Source organism: Triturus cristatus, chromosome 2_2 (genome assembly GCF_964204655.1).
Source record: "Triturus cristatus chromosome 2_2, aTriCri1.1, whole genome shotgun sequence".
NCBI lineage: Eukaryota > Metazoa > Chordata > Amphibia > Caudata > Salamandridae > Triturus > Triturus cristatus.
Genome location: NC_140582.1, coordinates 1,252,051,750 through 1,252,077,777, shown reverse-complemented (window position 1 = coordinate 1,252,077,777; position 26,028 = coordinate 1,252,051,750). Strand labels below are relative to the sequence as shown.

Here is a 26,028-nt window from a genome sequence, read left to right as displayed (position 1 = left end):
TCACTCTCCCACTCTCCCTCTCTCCCACCCTCTCTCTCTCTGTGAGTCTCTCTCTCTCTCTCTCTCCTCTCTCTCTCTCTCTGTGAGTCTCTCTCTCTTCCTCTCTCTCTCTCTTTCACTCTGTCTCTCTCTTTCTCTCTCTCTCTCCTCTTTCTCTCTTCCTCTCTCTCTCTCTTCCTCTCTCTCTCTCTCTCTCTCTCTGTCTCTCTCTCTCTCTCCTCTCTCTCTCTTCCTCTCTCTCTCTGTGAGTCTCTCTCTCTCTCTCTCTCTCTCTCTCTCTCTCTCTCTATCTATCTCTCTCTCCCCTCTCTCTCTCTCCCGCTCCCTCTCTCTCTCGCTCTCTCCGTCCTTTCTGCCTCTCACTCTCCCTCTCTCTCTCTCTCACCCTCTCTCTCTCACTCTCTCTCTCTCTCTCTCCCCCATCATGCCCTCAGTCCTCCACCATCTGCAGGAAGCACGTCAGGCCTGAGTGAGAGTGTTCCGTGCAGTGAGTTCCTCTCCCCGTCCCTGGAGTAGGGCCAGGATCACACAGGAGCTCATTCTTTCGCCTCAAGCATTCATTCTCGGGAGGTTTATCCTGGCTCCGGCGCGGGTTCCCACAAATAAACACGACCAGTCCCTGCCCCGGCCTCAGTCTGAGCCATGGACTCCCCCCTCCCCATCACGCCTAGACCGGTAGGACTATAGGGCAGGAGCTCAGACACCCCCATCCGCCACTAATGAATCACTGACGCCCCATCCCTCACCCACACCGATACCCCTCACTGCAGAGACGCTTACACCCCCGCCCCTCACTGAAGAGACACTGACTCCCCAACCCCTTACTGTAGAGACACTGACACCCCTTACTGTAGAGACACCGACATCCCTCACTGTAGAGACACTGACACCCCCACCCCTCACAGCAGAGACTCTGACACCCCCACCCCTCACTGTAAAGACACTGACACCCCCATCCCTCACTGCAGGGACACTGACACCCCCAACCTCGCTGTAGAGACACTGACACCCCTCACTTAAGAGATACTGACTCCCCCACCCCTCACTGTAGAGACACTGACACCCCCACCCCTCACTGTGACGACACTGACACCCCTCACTGTAGACACTGACTCCCCCACCCCTCACTGTAGAGGCACTGACACCCCTCACTGAAGAGACACTGACACCCCCACCCCTCACTGCAGAGACTCTGACACCCCCACCCCTCACTGTAAAGACACTGACACCCCCACCCCTCACTGCTAGAGACACTGACACCCTCATCCCTTACTGTAGAGACACTGACACCCCTCACTTAAGAGATACTGACTCCCCCACCCCTCACTGTAGAGGCACTGACACCCCTCACTGAAGAGACACTGACTCCCCCACCCCTCACTGCAGGGACACTGACACCCCCACCCCTCACTGTAAAGACACTGACACCCCCACCCCTCACTGTAAAGACACTGACACCCCCACCCCTCACTGCTAGAGACACTGACACCCTCATCCCTTACTGTAGAGACACTGACACCCCTCACTTAAGAGATACTGACTCCCCCACCCCTCACTGTAGAGGCACTGACACCCCTCACTGAAGAGACACTGACTCCCCCACCCCTCACTGCAGGGACACTGACACCCCCACCCCTCACTGTAAAGACACTGACACCCCCACCCCTCACTGTAAAGAACAGACACTGACACCCCCACCCCCACTGCTAGAGACACTGACACCCTCATCCCTTACTGTAGAGACACTGACACCCCTCACTTAAGAGATACTGACTCCCCCACCCCTCACTGTAGAGGCACTGACACCCCTCACTGAAAAGACACTGACTCCCCCACCCCTCACTGTAGAGACACTGACACCCACACCCCTCACTGATGAGACACTGACTCCCCAACCCCTTACTGTAGAGACACTGACACCCCTTACTGTAGAGACACTGACATCCCTCACTGTAGAGACACTGACACCCCCACCCCTCACTGCAGAGACTCTGACACCCCCACCCCTCACTGTAAAGACACTGACACCCCCATCCCTCACTGCAGGGACACTGACACCCCCAACCTCGCTGTAGAGACACTGACACCCTCATCCCTTACTGTAGAGACACTGACACCCCTCGCTTAAGAGATACTGACTCCCCCACCCCTCACTGTAGAGACACTGACACCCCCACCCCTCACTGTGACGACACTGACACCCCTCACTGTAGACACTGACTCCCCCACCCCTCACTGTAGAGGCACTGACACCCCTCACTGAAGAGACACTGACACCCCCACCCCTCACTGCAGAGACTCTGACACCCCCACCCCTCACTGTAAAGACACTGACACCCCCACCCCTCACTGCTAGAGACACTGACACCCTCATCCCTTACTGTAGAGACACTGACACCCCTCACTTAAGAGATACTGACTCCCCCACCCCTCACTGTAGAGGCACTGACACCCCTCACTGAAGAGACACTGACTCCCCCACCCCTCACTGTAGAGACACTGACACCCACACCCCTCACTGATGAGACACTGACTCCCCAACCCCTTACTGTAGAGACACTGACACCCCTTACTGTAGAGACACTGACATCCCTCACTGTAGAGACACTGACACCCCCACCCCTCACTGCAGAGACTCTGACACCCCCACCCCTCACTGTAAATACACTGACACCCCCATCCCTCACTGCAGGGACACTGACACCCCCAACCTCGCTGTAGAGACACTGACACCCTCATCCCTTACTGTAGAGACACTGACACCCCTCGCTTAAGAGATACTGACTCCCCCACCCCTCACTGTAGAGACACTGACACCCCCACCCCTCACTGTGACGACACTGACACCCCTCACTGTAGACACTGACTCCCCCACCCCTCACTGTAGAGGCACTGACACCCCTCACTGAAGAGACACTGACACCCCCACCCCTCACTGCAGAGACTCTGACACCCCCACCCCTCACTGTAAAGACACTGACACCCCCACCCCTCACTGCTAGAGACACTGACACCCTCATCCCTTACTGTAGAGACACTGACACCCCTCACTTAAGAGATACTGACTCCCCCACCCCTCACTGTAGAGGCACTGACACCCCTCACTGAAGAGACACTGACTCCCCCACCCCTCACTGCAGGGACACTGACACCCCCACCCCTCACTGTAAAGACACTGACACCCCCACCCCTCACTGTAAAGACACTGACACCCCCACCCCTCACTGCTAGAGACACTGACACCCTCATCCCTTACTGTAGAGACACTGACACCCCTCACTTAAGAGATACTGACTCCCCCACCCCTCACTGTAGAGGCACTGACACCCCTCACTGAAGAGACACTGACTCCCCCACCCCTCACTGCAGGGACACTGACACCCCCACCCCTCACTGTAAAGACACTGACACCCCCACCCCTCACTGTAAAGAACAGACACTGACACCCCCACCCCCCACTGCTAGAGACACTGATACCCTCATCCCTTACTGTAGAGACACTGACACCCCTCTCTTAAGAGATACTGACTCCCCCACCCCTCACTGTAGAGGCACTGACACCCCTCACTGAAAAGACACTGACTCCCCCACCCCTCACTGTAGAGACACTGACACCCACACCCCTCACTGATGAGACACTGACTCCCCAACCCCTTACTGTAGAGACACTGACACCCCTTACTGTAGAGACACTGACATCCCTCACTGTAGAGACACTGACACCCCCACCCCTCACTGCAGAGACTCTGACACCCCCACCCCTCACTGTAAAGACACTGACACCCCCATCCCTCACTGCAGGGACACTGACACCCCCAACCTCGCTGTAGAGACACTGACACCCTCATCCCTTACTGTAGAGACACTGACACCCCTCGCTTAAGAGATACTGACTCCCCCACCCCTCACTGTAGAGACACTGACACCCCCACCCCTCACTGTGACGACACTGACACCCCTCACTGTAGACACTGACTCCCCCACCCCTCACTGTAGAGGCACTGACACCCCTCACTGAAGAGACACTGACACCCCCACCCCTCACTGCAGAGACTCTGACACCCCCACCCCTCACTGTAAAGACACTGACACCCCCACCCCTCACTGCTAGAGACACTGACACCCTCATCCCTTACTGTAGAGACACTGACACCCCTCACTTAAGAGATACTGACTCCCCCACCCCTCACTGTAGAGGCACTGACACCCCTCACTGAAGAGACACTGACTCCCCCACCCCTCACTGCAGGGACACTGACACCCCCACCCCTCACTGTAAAGACACTGACAGCCCCACCCCTCACTGTAAAGACACTGACACCCCCACCCCTCACTGCTAGAGACACTGACACCCTCATCCCTTACTGTAGAGACACTGACACCCCTCACTTAAGAGATACTGACTCCCCCACCCCTCACTGTAGAGGCACTGACACCCCTCACTGAAGAGACACTGACTCCCCCACCCCTCACTGCAGGGACACTGACACCCCCACCCCTCACTGTAAAGACACTGACACCCCCACCCCTCACTGTAAAGAACAGACACTGACACCCCCACCCCCCACTGCTAGAGACACTGACACCCTCATCCCTTACTGTAGAGACACTGACACCCCTCACTTAAGAGATAATGACTCCCCCACCCCTCATTGTAGAGGCACTGACACCCCTCACTGAAAAGACACTGACTCCCCCACCCCTCACTGTAGAGACACTGACACCCACACCCCTCACTGATGAGACACTGACTCCCCAACCCCTTACTGTAGAGACACTGACACCCCTTACTGTAGAGACACTGACATCCCTCACTGTAGAGACACTGACACCCCCACCCCTCACTGCAGAGACTCTGACACCCCCACCCCTCACTGTAAAGACACTGACACCCCCATCCCTCACTGCAGGGACACTGACACCCCCAACCTCGCTGTAGAGACACTGACACCCTCATCCCTTACTGCAGAGACACTGACACCCCTCACTGTACAGACACTGACACCCCTGCCCTCCACTGTAGAGACTGTGGTAAATAATTTAATTACCGGGACTTAATTTGATGCGGAAAATCTATAACAATAGCTCAGTAAAATAAGAGGCAGAATCCGTGGTATTAGAGGTTCGGAACGGGCTTTATTCCAGAATCAATTTAAATTGAGGAGCTCCATATTCCATCACCACGAAGGTTCAGGAAGTGAAGAACACCACTTTATTGACAAGTAATCATTTTTATACAATAGGCATTACAGTGAAACAGATGGAGGAGGCGTAACAATTGATAGTAAAGATAAAACATACATGCGTAGCAAAAGTGGGTGTAACTGGGTGTAACTAAAGAACGTCATCAGATATGATGTCATAATAGGGTGGTTCCATGAAAGAATTTCGCAATGTCAGCAGAAATACTTGGCAGAGATGCGCGCGCAGCAGCATGACGTGTGATTGACGTGCAACTAGGGGGTGAAGGGGACTTGACATTTAGCTCTACATGTGGCGACAGAAGTCTGGAGGGTCAAGTCAACCTAATCCCGAATCATATCTAACATCCTATGTTTAAAGAACTGTGTTATCCAAAAAGAAAGGTCTCTTAGGATAGAATCTTATTCTATACTGACTATACTGACTGTTAGTGCGTGTACAAGCGTCTAAGTGTCTACACTAGATGCGAGGGCAGAAATCTTCCATAGTAATAGGGCTATGAATTACTTGCATGAAGACAGAGAAGCCGGGCCCTTGGCTCGGTAGCTGGAAGAATGTTTACTTAAACTACTAGACAGGAATGCATTGGATAGGGAGCGGAGCAAAGCAGATAATCTTGAAGGTGAAATACAGTTTTTGGCAAGCAACAGGCTGGAGTCAGGCACCGTTAACCGCGCAGAGAGTAGGACAAAGTTCATGGGTACAGATGCGAGCTCAGACTGAAGCTTTCAGAGGCAGAAGGCAGAAAAAGCTTGATGGCAGAATCAGGGCCTACTTGCCTGGACTGTAAAATGGCATAAGTGAACCATATAAAGGCGGTGGCCTTTCATACTTAGGAATGGAATATCCAGCCCATTCATGGCGGATCTGAAAGAGGACATGTTGGCGGTGGACGCACATGTGTTTGCGTCTTCATAACTGGAACTGGAGGAAACATACATGTACTTGTGATTTATACATGAAACCGTTGGGGTCCAAGATAGGGGACATAACTGACCAGAAAAATCCATATTTCCACATTCCCTCCTTGTCCCCTACTTGCCCGTCAAGAGATATCAATCTTCATTAATCCATCGATCTGTTCAGATAGCATCATTTGTTCTTCTTTCTTCTTCCGTGATGAATGAAATCTTGGTGGTGGAATACACGATGTGGAACACAGACCACAGATCGCTGGTCCACATTGTAGACATAGACAGCAACTGAATAGTATGAGAAAGCCAATACCTAGGAAGGATAGGACCTTCCATCCAAAGGTAGATAATACACTCCAAAACCAACCGGACCAAGTCCAGGTGCCTGGATTCTGGTGTATCTGGCTTACAATCTTATGAAGACGAGTTATGGCTTTATATACAGATGGCGAATTTTCTGGTATGAAAATGCAACAGCTTGATCCGATGACCCTACAAGCTCCGCCCCTATCGGCCAGGATGACGTCAAGGACAAGACGATTTTGAAGCACAACAATCCGCATAGCAGACTGCTCTTCTGTTAAATTGCCTAAGGCGGAGATAGTTTCGTTCACTACTGCTTCAAGGGTTCTGGTTAATCTACGTATCAGCTTACTATTGGTAACTGTACCTATATAGGGAAAGAGACCTTTATTGAAATCTGTATATTTTTCCCATGCTGTCTCAGTGTAATCGACTATTGGGAGATCTCTCCTTTCTCTATTATGTACTAAATGAGTATTTCTGTGATAATCAGGAGGAGCTAGGAAAACAGGTGGCAAAAGGAATCCGATGTAGCAGGTACCATCCCAATCTAGTGGCAAACGTATGTATGCCGTCTGACCACATATGAAGTAGGAATGGCGAGAAGCTCTAAATGTAGACTTGCCTTGATCACTGAATTCTATTACAGTGGTGCATTTACTGTGGCCCATGTGTATAGAGCCATTCTTTTTTATACACAGTTCACCTTTAACTGGAAATACTGACATAGCGGGCAAAATTGGTGCAGCTTCGGTTTCGACATTCAGGATCATGAGATTAAGCGTGAAATTACCTAATCCATATACTTCATTTTCTAGATCAGTTCCTGTTCTTTTGGGAAGTCCCTCCTTGTTAGGGTAACAGGCTTTAAGCAAGACTAAGTTCAGGTTTCCCCATACCCAGTTGTCTTGATAAACTGCGGAATTCGAATCTAGGGAATTAATTAAACTGAACCATGCTCCACAGGAGCCGTTGTGTGTGAACGGGTATGGAAAGAGAGGTAGAATTCCTTTATAGTTCTGATAGGGAGGGAGTCGGCCACATATCCAACAATTTGTAGCATTGCTAACCTGATGGGAATGATGTAACATACTAATAAAAGTGTTATTGCGCAGCGCAAATCTATAAGACAATTCATGCGGGGGTAATTCACTAAAAGAATGTTCAGCAGTAATATTATAAACATGTTTAGAAATAGGATAATATATGTGCAACAATATACTTGCAGCTATTATTAAAAGACTTAGGAAAAACAAAATTAATAACGTCACTGTGCAATGACTACGCAGTGATTTACAGTATGCATGGTAATAGGGCTATGAATTACTTGCATGAAGACAGAGAAGCCGGGCCCTTGGCTCGGTAGCTGGAAGAATGTTTACTTAAACTACTAGACAGGAATGCATTGGATAGGGAGCGGAGCAAAGCAGATAATCTTGAAGGTGAAATACAGTTTTTGGCAGGCAACAGGCTGGAGTCAGGCACCGTTAACCGCGCAGAGAGTAGGACAAAGTTCATGGATACAGATGCGAGCTCAGACTGAAGCTTTCAGAGGCAGAAGGCAGAAAAAGCTTGATGGCAGAATCAGGGCCTACTTGCCTGGACTGTAAAATGGCATAAGTGAACCATATAAAGGCGGTGGCCTTTCATACTTAGGAATGGAATATCCAGCCCATTCATGGCGGATCTGAAAGAGGACATGTTGGCGGTGGACGCACATGTGTTTGCGTCTTCATAACTGGAACTGGAGGAAACATACATGTACTTGTGATTTATACATGAAACCGTTGGGGTCCAAGATAGGGGACATAACTGACCAGAAAAATCCATATTTCCACAAGACACTGGCATCCCTCACTGTAGAGACACTGACAGCCCTCACTGTAGAGACACTGAAACCCCTCACTGTAGAGACACTGACAGCCCCACCCCTCACTGTAGAGACTCGGGCACCCTTCACTGCAGAGCCACTGACACCCCACCCATACAGGTAGAGGCACTGACAGCCCTCACTGCAGGGACACTGACATCCCCATCCTTCACTGTAGACACTAAAACACCTCAGTGTAGAGACACTGACACCTCTCACTGTAGAGACACTAGCACCCCACCCCTCACTGTAGAGACAATGACACCCCTCACTGTAGAGACACTGACACCTCTCACTGTAGAGACACTGACACACCAATCCCTCACTGTGAAGACGCTGACACCCCTCACTTTAGAGACACTAACACCCCCACCCGCACAGACACTGACACCCCACCCCTCATTGTAGAGACACTGACACCACTCACTGTAGAGACACTGACACATCTCACTGTAAAGACACTGACACCCCAATCCCTGACTCTAAGACACTGACACCCCCATCATCACGGTAGAGACACTGGCACCCTCACCCCTCATTGTAGAGACACTGACACCCCTGTCCTCCACTGTAGAGACACTGACACCCCTCACTGTGGAGACACTGACACCCCTCACTGTAGAGACACTGACAGCCCCACCCCTCACTGTAGAGACACTAACACCCCCACCCCGCACAGACACTGACACTCCACCCCTCATTGTAGAGACACTGACACCCCTCACTGTAGAGACACTGACACCCCAATCCCTGACTCTAAGACACTGACACCCCCACCATCACGGTAGAGACACTGGCACCCTCACCCCTCATTGTAGAGACACGGACACCCCTCACTGTAGAGACACTGACAGACCCACCCCTCACTGTAGAGACAATCAAACCCCTCACTGTAGAGACACTGACACACCAATCCCTCACTGTGAAGACACTGACACCCGTCACTTTAGAGACACTAACACCCCCACCCGCACAGACACTGACACCCCACCCCTCATTGTAGAGACACTGACACCACTCACTGTAGAGACACTGACACATCTCACTGTAAAGACACTGACACCCCAATCCCTGACTCTAAGACACTGACACCCCCATCATCACGGTAGAGACACTGGCACCCTCACCCCTCATTGTAGAGACACGGACACCCCTCACTGTAGAGACACTGACAGCCCCACCCCTTACTGTAGAGACACTAACACCCCCACCCCGCACAGACACGGACACCCGTTCAGGAGTAATGCGTGGATGCTACGCTCTCAGGAGTAATATGTTAGTGATACATACTTTGTAAGGAGTAATGCGTGGAAGCTATGCTTTCAGTTAGTATAATTGCCTTATATGCAGATTGCTGATGATGTAACACTTTATTATGACAACTTGTGGCATGGGAGGCCATAAAAGAGGCCCTAGGTGTAGTTACTGACTCACTGCCCTCACTCAAGCCCCTCCCTCTGATTCTACTGACTCACTGCCCTCACCTGAGCCCCCCCATTGATTTTACTGCCTCACTGCCCTCACTCAAGCCCCTCCCTCTGATTGTACTGCCTCACTGCCCTCATTCAAGCCCCTCCCTCTGATTCTACTGACTCTTTGCCCTCACTCAAGCCCCTCCCTCTGATTCTTCGGACTCTTTGCCCTCACTCAAGCCCCTCCCTCTGATTCTACTGCCTCACTGCCCTCACTCAAGCCTCTACCTCTGATTCCACTGCCTCATAAGCATTACTCAAGCCCCTCACTCTGATTCTATTGACTCATCGCCCTCACTCAAGCCCCTCCCTCTGATTGTACTGCCTCACTACCCTCACTCAAGCCCCTCACTCTGATTCTATTGACTCATCGCCCTCACTCAAGCCCCTCCCTCTGATTCTACTGCCTCACTGCCCTCACTCTTGCACCTCCCTCTGATTCTACTTCTTCATTGCCATCACTCAAGCCCCACACTCTGATCATACTCACTCACTGCCCTCACTCAAGCCCCTCCCTCTGATTCTACTGCCTCACTGCCCTCAATCAAGCCCCTTCCTCTGATTCTACTGCCTCATTGTCCTCACTCAAGCCCCTCCCTCTGATCATACTGCCTCACTGCCCTCACTCAAGCCCCTCCCTCTGATTCTACTGCCTCACTGCCCTCACTCAAGCCTCTACCTCTGATTCCACTGCCTCATTAGCATTACTCAAGCCCCTCACTCTGATTCTATTGACTCATCACCCTCACTCAAGCCCCTCCCTCTGATTCTATTGACTCATCGCCCAAACCCAAGCCCTTATCTGATTCTACTGCCTCATCGCCCTCACTCAAGTCCTTCCCTCTCATGCCTCGTCGCCTAACTCATGCCCTTCCCCCTCTTGCCTCATTGCCCTCACTCATGCCCTTCCCCCTCTTGTCTCTTTGCCCTCACTCAAGCCCTTCCCCCTCATGCCTCACTGCCTCTCACCTCACAGCATTCCGTGTCCTGGAAGAGGAGGCCCACAGTTCTTAAGTGTTTAAAGCTGTAGTTCTTAGTACATGTTTCTTCACTCTGGTCCCACTTGTTTGTTCCTCGCCTGATAGCTTCTTTCCCTTCACAGGATCTTCAGACCTCTAGCGCCATGAAGCTGTGCTGCTCCTCAGGCTGGACGGACCTCCTGTCTCTCATCTGCGGACTCTGCATCGCACTAGGCCAGACCCAACAGACCACCACATCGCCCCCCACAGGGCAGACCACGGCCAGCAAGCTCAAGTTCCGCCTGGCCGGCTACCCCCGGAAGCACAACGAGGGGCGCATTGAGGTCTTCTACAAGGAGGAGTGGGGAACCATCTGCGATGACGACTTCACCCTGGAGAACGCCAACGTGCTGTGCCGGCACCTGGGCTTCGTGTCCGCCACCGGCTGGGCGCACAGCGCCAAGTATGGCAAGGGAGTTGGTGAGTCTGTTGCCAATGGCGTTCTTCCCGTAGGGTTGTATGGTCTAGAGGGCTTATTTACCAGGGCCCTGTGTCACTTTGCACCACGTAAAGTGATACATGCGTGACGGAGGGCTCTGAATCACATTTACAAAGAATCACAAAGCCTCCCTGCGTGGCTTTGAGTGGCCTCATAAATCATGAGTAAGGCGACGCAGCGCAAATCACTGCCTTGACATTGTCTGTGCCTGGGAAGGCCTTCCATGAAGGTTGTGGTAGTTTTTCCACGCAACACCCATTCAATTTGACGCTGCCGCAAATTTACAAAATGATGTAAACCTGGGGAAGCTTCAAATCTGTATAACATAACATAACATGTGTATTTGTAAAGCGCACGTTCACCCATAGGACTCTTGGCACTGAATAACAGATGTTTATTGTGTGCCTCCTGATGTGAAGCGTAACCAGGAGAAATATGTTAATTTCTCCTTGTTTTTTCCTCTTTCCACTCTGCAGCACACATGGAAAAGGAAAACTACTCATAGGACTGTTTTTGTGCAGGAAGGTGCTCCTTCCTGCACAAAAACAATCCCGCCTGCAATGAAGGCACGATGGGTGCCAACATTGATGCTCGGCTGCAAAAACAGCACCAGCGCAGGCAGAAAGGACAGGAATGCTCCATATTGCTTAACTACGGTGTATACCTGCCCTTTCACTTTGGTGTAGGTCAGCGCAGCAAGGTGCAATAGTTAGTAAGCAAGGGTTTTATATAGCGCTCGATTGCCGAGGCGTCTTGGTGCATTGCTGCGATGCCCTATGCCAAAATGCTTTAAATGCGGCCCTTGGTGTAGTTATGTAGTTACCCGATAGGCCAGTCCTAGCGGAGACATATGGCCGAGGCAGCGAAAGGATGGCCACATATCAGTCCGTTGGCGCCGAGCAGGTACTCAGTACAGAGTGGCTGAAGGACCCCCTTAACGATGGTGGACGATGCCACTTATTTGGGGGTCTGTGTGCGGAGGGTGTCTAGACTCCATTCAGAAGGGTTGTATCTACTTGTAGGCGAGACGTAGGCAATACCAAAGAGTGGGTTGGTTTGTTAAAGTCATCACTATAAGTACAGTCTGTGATTTCCTGGGAGTGAAAGTACTCAACTTGGTCTGCCTCTCCAGCGCATTGAGGTTTGAATGGTACCCCAATACAGGTGGTTCTAGGCCCTAAGTAAACCCAGCCATTGAATGAGAAATCTCAGAGGATCTACGGGGTACCAAACAATCTTTGTCTATCCTGATGAGTTATCTTTCACTGGGAAGCCTCAGTGTTACTGTCCCCCCTTTTAGCCCCTTCGGAGGCAATGAGATGAATGGATGAAACAATCAAATGCTTTTTCCATAATCAACATTATTTATTATTTTTACCCAATGCACACATTTCAAGCAAGTAAGTTCAAAGCCTACTACAGATTATATTAGTTGATTTTATTTATAATTTCCTAATCACAGCTGCACAGATACTGTTGATGACAATGAGCGTCCATCAAGTAAAATAGAACAAACATTACAACTTTAAAAACATGTATATACAACTATAATGATTACTTCTCCCGCAGCGTACACGTCTGCTATTGAATGCATAAAGATGTCGACATGTTTCAGCAGCCAACGATATGATCAATTCATTCTTCAAGGTTGCAAACGGTTTGTATTCTCTGATAGATTGTGTCTCCTGGTGTCAGAGGGAGAAGAAGGTAAAACTGTAAAATACACAATGAGCACTCTTCAAGCAGAGTGCGACATTATTTTAATTGGAGTTTAGTTTATTCATGCCCTGAACATGTTGAGGAAGATTTTCAAATGCCTCCCAATCAGCACCCAGAAAACCATCACGCCCGTCCTTGTCACGAGCGAGAAGGCTGGAGACGATTCAGAACTCACCAGCCAGGATCACTCTCAACCTCCCACGCCGCTCTCACATCACACCACACCTGAAGAAGATGCCACTGGTTTCCATTCACAAACAAGCACAATTCATACTCCTCACCCACGGTTTCAAGGCACTACATAACAATGGCCCAGCATACCTCAACCATCGCATCACAAATCTTCCAGACACTTCCGCTAGTCTCGACTCATACTTGCACAAATCCCACACATACAGACAACCAGATACGGTGGTCGAGCCTTCTCCTACATCGTTCCTAAAGTAAGGAACAACCTGGGTCTACACATAAAAGCGTCCTCCTCACTTCTTGAATACCGCAAAAAGCTGAAGACTTAGTTTTTCCAGTAGCTTAACTAGGCCAAAGGTTTGGCTAGAGTCACACCTTCTCAGTGCCAGGATACCCTCTCGGGTGATAGAGCGCTCTGGCTAGAATCACCTTCTCAGTGGCAGGATACCCTCCTGGTTGGCAGAGCGCTCTGGCTAGAGTCACACCTTCTCAGTGGCAGGATACCCTCCTGGTTGAGAGTGCGCTCTACAAAACTGCATAGCATGACATAACAGTATGCGGTCTCTTTTGAAATCCTCTGTTCGGCCGTACTTCTTGCCACATGTTTCAATATAATATATTTACATACATATACACACAGACAGACCCACACTTTGAAAGATTCCTGCATACCTGTACTTTGCAGTGTTATCAGCCTCACTCTACTCACTCAACCTCTTGCTACCAGTGGTTGGAGCACCTCGTCCAGCTTTGCTATGCATCGTCTGCCGCCTCCTTTAGGCGCATCCAATGCCGCTGAAGGCAGGCGTGAGTTTACTCGGCGCCAATAAACATGACAGTGGTCATCCAGAGAAGTGAGAACCTGTTCTCTCCACCCAGTCGTGCATCGTCAACAATCGCCAACAATAGACTTTCTTCATTATTACTTTTTGCTAAAGAAAGTTGGGGCTTTGAGATATATTGGGACATCTTTGACTGCCCGGCCCCTTTAAATAAAAAGAGGGGCGTGTACACAGCTTCTGACGCGCTGCACTGCAGTGGGAACACCATCATTGGAATGGGGTCTGTTTTCTCCTTTCAGTATTTGAGGAATGAAACTTCATTATATAATAGAATAAACCTGTCTCTTCCAAGATCTTACATAGTTGACCCAAATTTTGGCATCAAACGCGCCTCTGGGTGTGAAGTAAAGCACACATGGTATTTCCTCAGAGGGACGTGCTTCATTGAAATCAGATGTAGGGGAAGCTTTGATCCACTCTGCCCAGGCCCTGCCGGAAGCCAGCTTGAGCTTCTGGTGACATTGTGTTGGACGCTTCCCAAGTTGGGATCCAGCAAACACTTCACTGGCTTCCCACATCACACTGAACTCATGGCATTTCCTGTCAATGCTCCCGGATGTTTAGAAAGAAAACTATTGAATATGTGTAGGGTTCCTGTCCTCCTCACAGGAGGTGTAGAAACCGTGTGAGGGGTCTTAAAGCAAACACAGCGGCGTAGCAAGGGCGCCATGGGTCCTAATGCAAACACAGCAGCGTAGCAAGGGAGCCATAGGTCCTAATGCAAACACAGGAGCGTATCAAGGGCACCATAGGTCCTAATGCAAACACAGCAGCGTAGCAAGGGCGTCATGGGTCCTAATGCAAACACAGCAGCGTAGCAAGGGCGCCATGGGTCCTAATGCAAACACAGCAGCGTAGCAAGGGAGCCATGGGTCCTAATGCAAACACAGCAGCGTAGTAAGGGCGCCGTGGGTCCTAATGCAAGAACAGCAGCGTAGCAAGGGCGCCATGGGTCCTAATGCAAACACAGCAGCGTAGCAAGGGAGCCATGGGTCCTAATGCAAACACAGCAGCGTAGCAAGGGCGCCATAGGTCCTAATGCAAAAACAGCAGCGTAATAATGGCGTCGTGGGTCCTAATGCAAATACAGCAGCATAGCAAGGCTGCCCTGGGTCCTATTGCAAACACAGCAGCGTAGCAAGGGTGCAGTGGGTCCTAATGCAAACACAGCAGCGTAGCAAGGGTGCCGTTGGTCCTAATGCAAACACAGCAGCGTAGCAAGAGTGCTGTGGGTCCTAATGCAAACACAGCAGCGTAGCAAGGGCGCCATGGGTCCTAATACAAGAACAGCAGGGTAGCAAGGGCGCCAGGGGTCCTAATGCAAACACAGCAGCGTAGCAAGGGCGTCATGGGTCCTCATGCAAACAAAGCAGCGTAGCAAGAGTGCGGTTAGTCCTATAACAAACACAGCAGCATAGCAAGGGCGTCATGGGTCCTAATGCAAGAACAGCAGCGTAGCAAGGGCCCCATAGGTCCTAATGCAAACACAGCAGTGTAGTAAGGGCCCCGTGAGTCCTAATGCAAATACAGCTGCATAGCAAGGGTGCCGTGGGTCCTAATGCAAGAACAGCAGCGTAGCAAGGGCGCCATAGGTCCTTATGCAAACACAGCAGCGTAGCAAGGGCGCCATAGGTCCTTATGCAAACACAGCAGCGTAGCAAGGGCCCCATAGGTCCTTATGCAAACACAGCAGTGTAGCAAGGGTGCCGTGGGTCCTAATGCAAACACAGCAGCGTAGCAAGGGCGCCGTGGGTCCTAATGCAAACACAGCAGCGTAGCAAGGGCTCCATGGGTCCTAATGCAAGAACAGCAGCGTAGCAAGGGTGCCATGCATCCTAATGCAAGAACAGCAGCGTAGCAGGGATACCATGGGTCCTAATGCAAGAACAGCAGTGCAGCAAGGGCGCTATGGATCCTAATGCAAACACAGCAGCATACCAAGGTTGCCATGGGTCCTAATGCAAGAACAGCAGCGTAGCAAGGGCGCCATGGGTCCTAATACATGAACAGCAGCGTAGCAAGGGCGCCATGGGTCCTAATGCAAGACCAGGAGCGTAGCAAGAGTGCGGTTAGTCCTAAGGCAAACATAGCAGCGTAGCAAGGGAGCCATGGGTCCTCATGTAAACACAGCAGCGTAGCAAGAGTGCGGTTAGTCCTAATACAAACACAGCAGCATAGCAAGGGCACCATGGGTCCTCATGTAAACACAGCAGCGTAGCAAGGGCGCCATGGGTCCTAATGCAAGAACAGCAGTGTAGCAAGGGAGCCATGGGTCCTAATGCAAACACAGCAGCGTAGCAAGGGCGCCATGGGTCCTCATGCAAACACAGCAGAGTATCAAGGGCGCCATAGGTCCACATGCATACACAGCAGAGTAGCAAGTGTGCCCTGGGTCCTAATGCAAGAACAGCAGTGTAGCAAGATCGCAATGGGTCCTCATCCAAACACAGCAGCGTATCAAGGGCGCCATGGGTCCTAATGCAAACACAGCAGCGTAGCAAGGGCGTCATGGGTCCTAATGCAAACACAGCATAGTAGCAAGGGCGCCCTGGGTCCTAATGCAAGAACAGCATAGTAGCAAGGGCGCCATGGGTCCTAATGCAAACACAGCAGCGTAACAAGGGCGCCATGGGTCCTAATGCAAGAACAGCAGAGTAGCAAGGGCGCCATGGGTCCTAATGCAAACACAGCAGCGTAGCAAGGGTGCCATGGGTCCTAATGCAAGAACAGCAGCGTAGCAAGGGAGCCATGGGTCCTAATGCAAGAACAGCAGCGTAGTAAGGGTGCCAGGGGTCCTAATGCAAGAACAGCAGAGTAGCAAGGGCGCCCTGGGTCCTAATGCAAGAACAGCAGAGTAGCAAGGGTGCCCTGGGTCCTAATGCAAACACAGCAGCGTAGCAAGGGAGCCATGGGTCCTAATGCAAACACAGCAGCGTAGCAAGGGCGCCATGGGTCCTAATGCAAACACTGCAGCGTAGCAAGGGCGCCATGGGTCCTAATGCAAGAACAGCAGCGTAGTAAGGGCGCCATGGGTCCTAATGCAAGAACAGCAGCGTAGCAAGGGCGCCATGGGTCCTAATGCAAGAACAGCAGCGTAGTAAGGGTGCCAGGGGTCCTAATGCAAGAACAGCAGCGTAGTAAGGGCGCCATGGGTCCTAATGCAAACACAGCAGCGTAGCAAGGGCGCCATAGGTCCTAATGCAAACACAGCAGCGTAGCAAGGGCGCCATAGGTCCTAATGCAAACACAGCAGCGTAGTAAGGGCGTCATGGGTCCTAATGCAAACACAGCATAGTAGCAAGGGCGCCCTGGGTCCTAATGCAAGAACAGCATAGTAGCAAGGGCACCATGGGTCCTAATGCAAACACAGCAGCGTAGCAAGGGCGTCATGGGTCCTAATGCAAACACAGCATAGTAGCAAGGGCGCCATGGGTCCTAATGCAAACACAGCAGCGTAACAAGGGCGCCATGGATCCTAATACAAACACAGAAGCGTAGCAAGGGCGCCATGAGTCCTAATGCAAGAACAGCAGAGTAGCAAGGGCGCCCTGGGTCCTAATGCAAGAACAGCAGAGTAGCAAGGGCGCCATGGGTCCTAATGCAAACACAGCAGCGTAGCAAGGGAGCCATGGGTCCTAATGCAAACACTGCAGCGTAGCAAGGGAGCCATGGGTCCTAATGCAAACACAGCAGCGTAGCAAGGGCGCCATGGGTCCTAATGCAAACACTGCAGCGTAGCAAGGGCGCCATGGGTCCTAATGCAAGAACAGCAGCGTAGTAAGGGCGCCATGGGTCCTAATGCAAGAACAGCAGCGTAGCAAGGGTGCCATGGGTCCTAATGCAAACACAGCAGCGTAGCAAGGGCGCCATGGGTCCTAATGCAAACACAGCAGTGTAGCAAGGGCGCCCTGGGTCCTAATGCAAGAACAGCAGAGTAGCAAGGGCGCCATGAGTCCTAATGCAAGAACAGCAGAGTAGCAAGGGCGCCATGGGTCCTAATGCAAGAACAGCAGAGTAGAGGGTGTCATAGGACTTAATGCAAACACTGCAGCGTAGCAAGGGCGCCATCGGTCCTAATGCAAGAACAGCAGAGTAGCAAGGGCGCCATGGGTCCTAATGCAAACACAGCAGCGTAGCAAGGGCGCCATGGGTCCTAATGCAAGAACAGCAGAGTAGAGGGTGTCATAGGACTTAATGCAAACACTGCAGCGTAGCAAGGGCGCCATCGGTCCTAATGCAAGAACAGCAGAGTAGCAAGCGTGCCCTGGGTCCTAATGCAAACACAGCAGCATAGCAAGAGTGTCGTTAGTCCTAATGGAAACACAGCAGCGTAGCAAGGGCGTCATGAATCTTAATGCAAGAACAGCAGCTTTACATGGGTGTCGTGGGTCCTAATGCAAACACAGCCCCATAGCAAGCCTGAAATGGGTTCTAATGCAAGAACAGCAGCGTACCATGGGGGCTATGGGAACTAATACAAGCAAAGTAGCATAGCGAAGGCACCATGGGACCTAATCCAAAAACAGCAGCGTAGCAAGGGTGCCATGGGTCCTAATGCAAGAACAGCAGCGTAATAATGGCGTCGTGGGTCCTAATGCAAATACAGCAGCATAGCAAGGCTGCCCTGGGTCCTATTGCAAACACAGCAGCGTAGCAAGGGTGCAGTGGGTCCTAATGCAAACACAGCAGCGTAGCAAGGGCGCCATGGGTCCTAATGCAAGAACAGCAGCGTAGCAAGGGCGCCATGGGTTCTAATTCAAACACAGCTGTGTAGCAAGGGTGCCATGGGTCTTAATGCGAACACAGCAGCGTAACAAGAGTGCCGTTAGTCCTAATAGAAACACAGCAGCGTAACAAGAGTGCTGTTGGTCCTAATAGAAACACAGCAGCGTAGCAAGGGCACCATGGGTCCTAATGCAAGAACAGCAGTGTAGCAAGGGCGCCATGGGTTCTAATTCAAACACAGCTGTGTAGCAAGGGCGCCATGGGTCTTAATGCAAGAACAGCAGCGTAGCAAGTGTGCGGTTAGTCCTAATACAAACACAGCAGCATAGCAAGGGTGCCATGGGTCCTAATGCAAGAACAGCAGCGTAGCAAGGGCGCCATGGGTCCTAATGCAAGAACAGCAGCGTAGTAAGGGCACCATGGATCCTAATGCAAACACAGCAGCGTAGCAAGAGCGCCATGGGTCCTAATGCAAGAACAGCAGCGTAGCAAGGGAGCCATGGGTCCTAATGCAAACACAGCAGCGTAGCAAGGGCGCCATGGGTCCTAATGCAAGAACAGCAGCGTAGCAAGGGAGCCATGGGTCCTAATGCAAACACAGCAGCGTAGCAAGGGCGCCATGGGTCCTAATGCAAGAACAGCAGCGTAGCAAGGGAGCCATGGGTCCTAATGCAAACACAGCAGCGTAGCAAGGGCGCCATGGGTCCTAATGCAAGAACAGCAGCGTAGCAAGGGAGCCATGGGTCCTAATGCAAAAACAGCAGCATAGCAAGAGCACCATGGGTCCTAATGCGAACACAGCAGCGTAACAAGGCTGCCATTAGACCTAATGGAAACACAGCAGTGTAGCAAGCGCACCATGGGTCCTAATGCAAACACAGCAGTGTAGCAAGCGCACCATGGGTCATAATGTAAACACAGCAGCATAGCAAGTGTGCTGTGGGTCCTAATGCAAACTGTAGTAAGTGACCAGGAAGCAGGAGTTATCTTAAGTAGTTGTAATGTAAGGTTACATGGAGGAAGAGCTAGCTTGGACGCAGCCAGCTCCAACAGCCACCAACTCAAGAGTAAACCATACACATTCTAATGTAACGAAGCAGCGTGAGAACATTCTAAATGAGCTAAGACATAGCAATAACACACTAACAATAATAGACAGAAATAATAAAACTGAGATAACCATAAATAGAAGAAGGAATAACTAAACAAATTACTACATTACCTTCCCTTCTTGTAACAACAACAAAAATAAAGAAAAACAAAAGAAACAAGAGAAGTATAAACATTAAACTCTATGCCTTGCAGGTTTAACAACAACAAAACAAGAGAAGTATAAACATTAAACTCTAGACCTTGCAGGTTTAACAACAACACAGGAGCTCCTCCTGACATTCCCTGGGACAGATTCTGTCTTGATAGACGAGTAACTATCTTGCATGGAGGGTAAATACGGAGCAGAACATTGAAGTTTGGCAACCTTGCTTAGGTATCACCAAAACCCTCCTTCAACTCGAACAGCATTTCCCACGATCTTAATTACCTTGACCGGTGGACCAAATTTATTTTCACCCTTGTTGACATGCACCGACTTTTGGATTTTAACAGTATCCTCAACATTGAGGATAGTGGTCTTCGAACCTCGCTTAGAGTCAAAACTAGCTTTTTTCCTAGCTAGAGTGGAAGAAACATTACCTTTCACAACAGATATCAATTTCAAAACATCTGACTCAGCATTTACCCACTTAGGCATCCACCCTGGACGAAAAGACGTATTAGGCTTCTTCCCCTTATCAATTAAAAAGGAAACACTTTGGTGGATGAGTGTGGGGTTGTTCTATGAAACCATATCATGCTGTTAAGAGATTTAGCAATATCATGGTTGCTGGCTTTAGCCCATTTTACGCAGTCACCTACCACTTGATTTATCCTTTCAACCAGTCCATTCCCTTGAGGATGATAAAGAGAACTTTTTACATGTCTAACGCCTGAAACAGATACAAAAAGATTCAAAATCTCTAGTAACGAATTGTTTACCATTGTCTGAAACAAGTATTTCTGGAAATCCTTCCCTAGACCAGACCTCGCTTAAAAAATCCATAACACTTTTAGTGACCACCCCCTTGACAAGCTTGTACTCAGGCCACTTAGAGGCATAGTCAACGAGAACCAAAATAAACATTGAACTCCCTATAACTGTATTATAAGGTCCCATGACATCCACATCCAGTTTCACCTAAGGACGGTCAGGACACTCAACAGGTATAAGAGGAGGAACAGCAACTTTCAGTAAGTAAGTAAGTAATACTTTATTATACATGATTATTTAAAACCTTTACAATGTAGGAAAAAAAAAATCAGTATAAAACAAAGGTCAAATCCATACGTATTAAGACAATAAATCCTTCAGCAAAAAACATACTGAAACAGTAGCAGCAAAGTTAAAAATAAAGTAGAATTTCAGTTTAGGCAGCCTGTTTATCATGATAAGATGTGCAGAAAGTTAGTCCTTGTTGCTGGCCGAGGGGTAATGTAATTAAATGCCAATGCAATAAGAACATTTTTGAAAGTGCCACTTCAATAAAAACATGTTTGCGTTAAAAAAGAAAAAGTGGTTAATTATGATGACAGTTGAGGCTCTCCCTGTAATCTGGTCAGTGCTATTCAGTATAGTTCAAAGTGGCTGTTTGCTTTCGGTATTGTCCTCCACCTAATGAGAGTCATAGCTTGGCGAATGGCAACTTGAGGCTTTGGTAAAATTCAAGGACCTTGGTTTTGGCCCTTCTGCTTGAGTTGGACCAGGAGATGTAGCTTATTATTCATCCTCACCAAATGTCTGGCGCAGGCTCAAACTTAGAGCAAGTGCACTTTGGGACTCGTTGCTCAAGGATATGGTGCGATTGACTGCGGTGCGGTGTTCCCGAGCGTTCTCAGCAGATGGTTTGGTGGAAGCTGGATAGGCCATCTGTTGGGACTATGTCCACTTGCATCTTAGGTGGTAGCGTGCTTCTCTCTAGATGCTACTACTATTTTTCCTAATGGTTGAAGCAGTAAACATTGGGGCCTGTCAGATTTCCTGCCAGGTTCGCGTTCTCCTAAAGTTGGTTTGTGAATGCTTAGGAGTATTTAGATGCCCCACCTGCCAACATAATGCCGCCTGTTTCTTTGCCAGTGCCAGCTGATGCTTGCTCTTTGAGGGTAAGAGTGAATTGATCCTCTTGTCCTTTATGGTACTGCTAGGTTTTTTTGGGTATCCCTCAGCATTTTGAAGCGTGTTTCTTTAAGGGATTTGTCAGATGACCTGCAAATACAACAATCCATAACAAACTCATCAATCTCTGAATCCATTCCTGGCCACCAAAACGTGTCACGAATGCGAAGCTTGGTAAAGGAGGAACCTAAATGTCCCTCATGAACCCTAACAATAATCCCTTTCCTGAAAGCATGTGGAGGAATAAGTTTGTCATTCCGCAGCAAAATCCCATCTTCCAAAGAAATTTCATCCTCAATTTTAGAAAATGGTTGCAGGGAAGGAGACAAAACTTTCTCTTTTGGCCACCCGTTTCTAACCAGATTACAGACTTCTTGAAGTATACAGTCATTGCAAAATGCTGATCTCCATTAATCTTCAGAACAAAACTTCAGCTCAGGAATGGCCACTCCTGCAGCAAGACAATCCTCACAATCTTCTTCAATAAGATCAGAAAAGGAAACTTCATTATCATGCATATCAGTAGGAGGAAAACGAGAAAGAAAATCTTCCCTCCCATTCTTGCCACCAGATATGTGTCTGACATCAAATTGATATTGAAGTAACTTAGTGACCATTCTCCTGATTCTGGGAGTGCAACACTTACTCAAACTACCACACAAGATATTGACAAGGGGCTTATGATCTGTTTGGAGTAAAAAACATTTTCCCCACACATACGGGTGAAACTTTACAATGGCCCATGCGCAGGCCAATAGTTCCTTCTCAATGGCCGAGCATTGCAACTCAGGAGACCTAAGTACTCTAGATGCAAACCCAATAGTTTTCTCAACTCCATGTTCCACTTGTGTCAGGGTGGCACCTAGTTCCACTTGACTGGCATCAACAGTTAAGCAGCATGGTAAATTGGGGTCAAAAGGTTTGAGAACAGCACTTTTCCTTAGGAGATCTTTAACTTTCCCAAATGCTGATACAATCATCACTCCAAAAAAATGTTGTCCCTTTCTTGAGGAGATTGCTAATGGAGCAAAATATTGTGGCATAGTGAGGAATGAATCTTGAATAATATTCACAGAGACCCAGAAGAGAATTCACACCGGTTTTGTCAGTGGGAGTAGAAGCATTGGTATTGGCCTCCAGGAGACCCACAAAAGACACACAATTGATGGACGGAATGCAGAACAATTCAAAACATTCACCCCCAGTCAAGAGATCTGGGTTAAATCCATCATTCTTTTGCTCACCATGCCACCCCAGTTTAGACCTGGCCATATGCAAATCAGTCTTGACCCTGTGCCTCATGGGAACAGTCCAACCCGAACTGCCAAGCCAGGTCCTCCCTGGACCGGAATCAAGCATCCTAGGACCGGTTTCGGGGTTTCACCCCTCTTCAGCCAGGATAGCTTGATTCCAGTGGCACAGTGAGCCCAGGACCCACGTCTGGGAATACCTGGCGCACTTAGGGCGAGAAAGCAAAAGACACACAATTGATGGACGGAATGCAGAACAAATCAAGGGGACCCGGTCTTGGTTTAACACCATCATGCGTGAGAAAATGACCTAAGTACTCTACTTCGGTACAAAATAAATTGCATTTTCCTAGTTTCAAAACAACACCATGTTCCTGAAATAGACTTAACACTTTGTACAAAATGAGGTCATGAGAAGAAGCATCTTTGGCAAAAATGAGAACATCGTCCTGAAAGACTAACACTCCATCGACTCCCTTAAGAATGTTACACATTACCCTCTGAAATACTGATGCAGCCGATGCCAAGCCAAAAGGCATGCTTCGATACTGAAACGTGCCTAAAGGGGACACAAATGCAGTAAGATGACGGGAATCCGGATGCAATTCAACGTGGTAATATGCGCTGGCATGGTCAAGCTTGGTGAAAAACGTAGCCCCTTTGGTAGATGCAAAAAGATAATTGATTTTTGGAAGAGGATGTGAGTCAACCCAAATCTCTTTGTTGAGAGACTTTAAATCAACACACACCCTGAGTTGACCATACCTCTTCCTAGCGACAACCAAAGGCGAAAGCCAAAGAGAGGACTCAGTTGGCTCTATAACACCTTTTTCACACAATTGCAACAATTCCTTTTCCAGGTCATCTTTCACACTATAGGGTACCCCTCTGAGTTTGTTTTTAACAGGTAAAGACCCTGCTTTAACTATGATTCTGTGTTTGAAACCCTGAATCTTACCTAAATCAGAGCTGAAAACAGAAGGAAATATATCTTTGAGTATTTGAACATCATCAGCACAGTCTACAACAAAGACCTGCTCTTTGGTTCCAGGTTTAAGGATCATTCCAAAAATTCCTTGGTGGATCCACCCTAGAATGTTTAATCCTTTCAGCGCAACATATATCTTCTCTTTTATTTTCCTCCCTTTGAAACACAACTCATCTTCAAAGTAACCCAAAAGGTCAATTGTGCGACCCTCGTATGACACTGGCGTGCGATCAGGGGGAAGAAGGGGTTGACTACCCTTCCAAGTTTCATCAAAAAGTTTCTGGGTATAGTTATTTTGGCACCAGGGTCAACTAAAAGCTTAATGCACTTGCTTCCCACCTTGCTTCCCACAGAAATATCAACGATGGGGTCAACACAAGACTTGGGATCACCTTCAATGACATCGCTGGCAGAAACGTCAGTGACAACTGAGACAACTTCAGAGTCAGAAGAAGACTCAGAGTCAATTAAACATAAAGCAGGTTTCTTAAAACTCTTTCGCCCTTTTAACTTTAAACAAACCTTAGCGAATTTTTTTTTTTTTTTTTTACAATAATTTCAGGTGACATTAGATGCAGGACAACATTATCCTTTAGAATGAGGTAGGTTACCACATCTTATACATACAACAGGTCCCCCATTACCTGATGTTCCAGATTTAGTAGGCTTGTTTAAATTGTTGGTATTACCTTTAAAAGCTTTCTTGACAGACTTAACAGAAGAATTGAGGTTAATAGCATTAACTGGTTCTAAAACTTTCTCCTCCAATTCTTTAAAGGATACCATAGAAATGTCAATACTCTTGGCTAATTTTATAGTATCATCAAGAGACGGATCCCCCATAGTAAGTAATTTCTGTCTAATATTTTTGTCTCTACAATGAAATGCAAATTGGTCTCTGATGAGTTGGTCTGTGAAGATTTCAAACCTACAGTCTGCCGCTAATTTGCGCAAAACAGAAATATGAGAATCAAGGTCTTCGTTCTCAGATTGCTTCCTCTTAAAATATTTATGCCTGAGGACCATGAGGCTTGGTTGCTTGTCAAAGCGAAGTTTGAGCTTCTGTACAGTTTCCCTGAATTCATCGTTTGGTGTGCCTTCTTCTTGAGGTAAAGCAGGTAAGTGCTTAAACACAGATCTTCCTTCAAAACCCAGAGAATGTAAGAGTAAACATTTCTTTCTAACAGCACTGAATCTAGCTGCACCTATGGCACCCAAATAGGTTTCAAAGGCATCATGCCAAACTTCCCATCTGATGGCTGGTTCTCCAGGAGTGTCCAGAAATGCAGGAGGAGGATTTACTGATTGTAAGGTACACATTGTTAGTGTAAAAAGAAATAAAAATAAAAATAAATATGTTTTGAATACAGTTGGGTGTATGTGTTGCAGTATGAAACACACAGCTAGAAGGTGTACAATATATATAAGTATTCAAACAACTAATTATAAATAATCAGGATAAGTTGTACAAGTAAAAGGTGTGTGTGTCACCGTGAGGGGGACACTGAAATAAGATGGTGAAATGGTGTGTGCATCACAGCGTGAAACACGCAAACTTAAAAGAAGTAGCAATGATGAAGCAAAGGTGTGTGTGTCACCGTGGAGTGCACACCGAGATAATGTGAAACGGTGTGTGCATCACCGCGTGAAACACACGAGTAAAAAAAAACAATCTGTGCGCATCAGCAGTAAGAAACCTCCTAGAATGCTGGATGAAGTGAAGGGTGTATAAATGTAATGAAGATAAGCTGTGCGCATCAGCGTTAAAATTTCCCAGTTGAGCGCAACATGAGGCAAGCTGTGCATATCAGCGTAAACCTTTGTAGGCTGAGCGCAACATGAGAAACAGAGTGAAACGAAAGAATACAAGCTGTGCGTGTCCGCGTTT

The 26,028-nt window shown here is 48.8% G+C and overlaps 1 protein-coding gene across 7 annotated transcripts in view; it reads left to right on the top strand.

Annotated features, from left to right (window-relative positions):
• LOXL3 (lysyl oxidase like 3) overlaps positions 1-26,028 on the top strand; it is a 584,553-nt gene that overhangs the window by 199,206 nt on the left and 359,319 nt on the right. For all 7 annotated transcript variants that reach the window (XM_085642975.1, XM_085642974.1, XM_085642976.1 and 4 more), the window contains exon 2: positions 10,864-11,200. In XM_085642975.1, coding sequence (XP_085499101.1) covers positions 10,885-11,200 — 316 coding nt within the window. In that variant the 5' untranslated portion in view covers positions 10,864-10,884. The remainder of the gene's footprint in view (positions 1-10,863; positions 11,201-26,028) is intronic.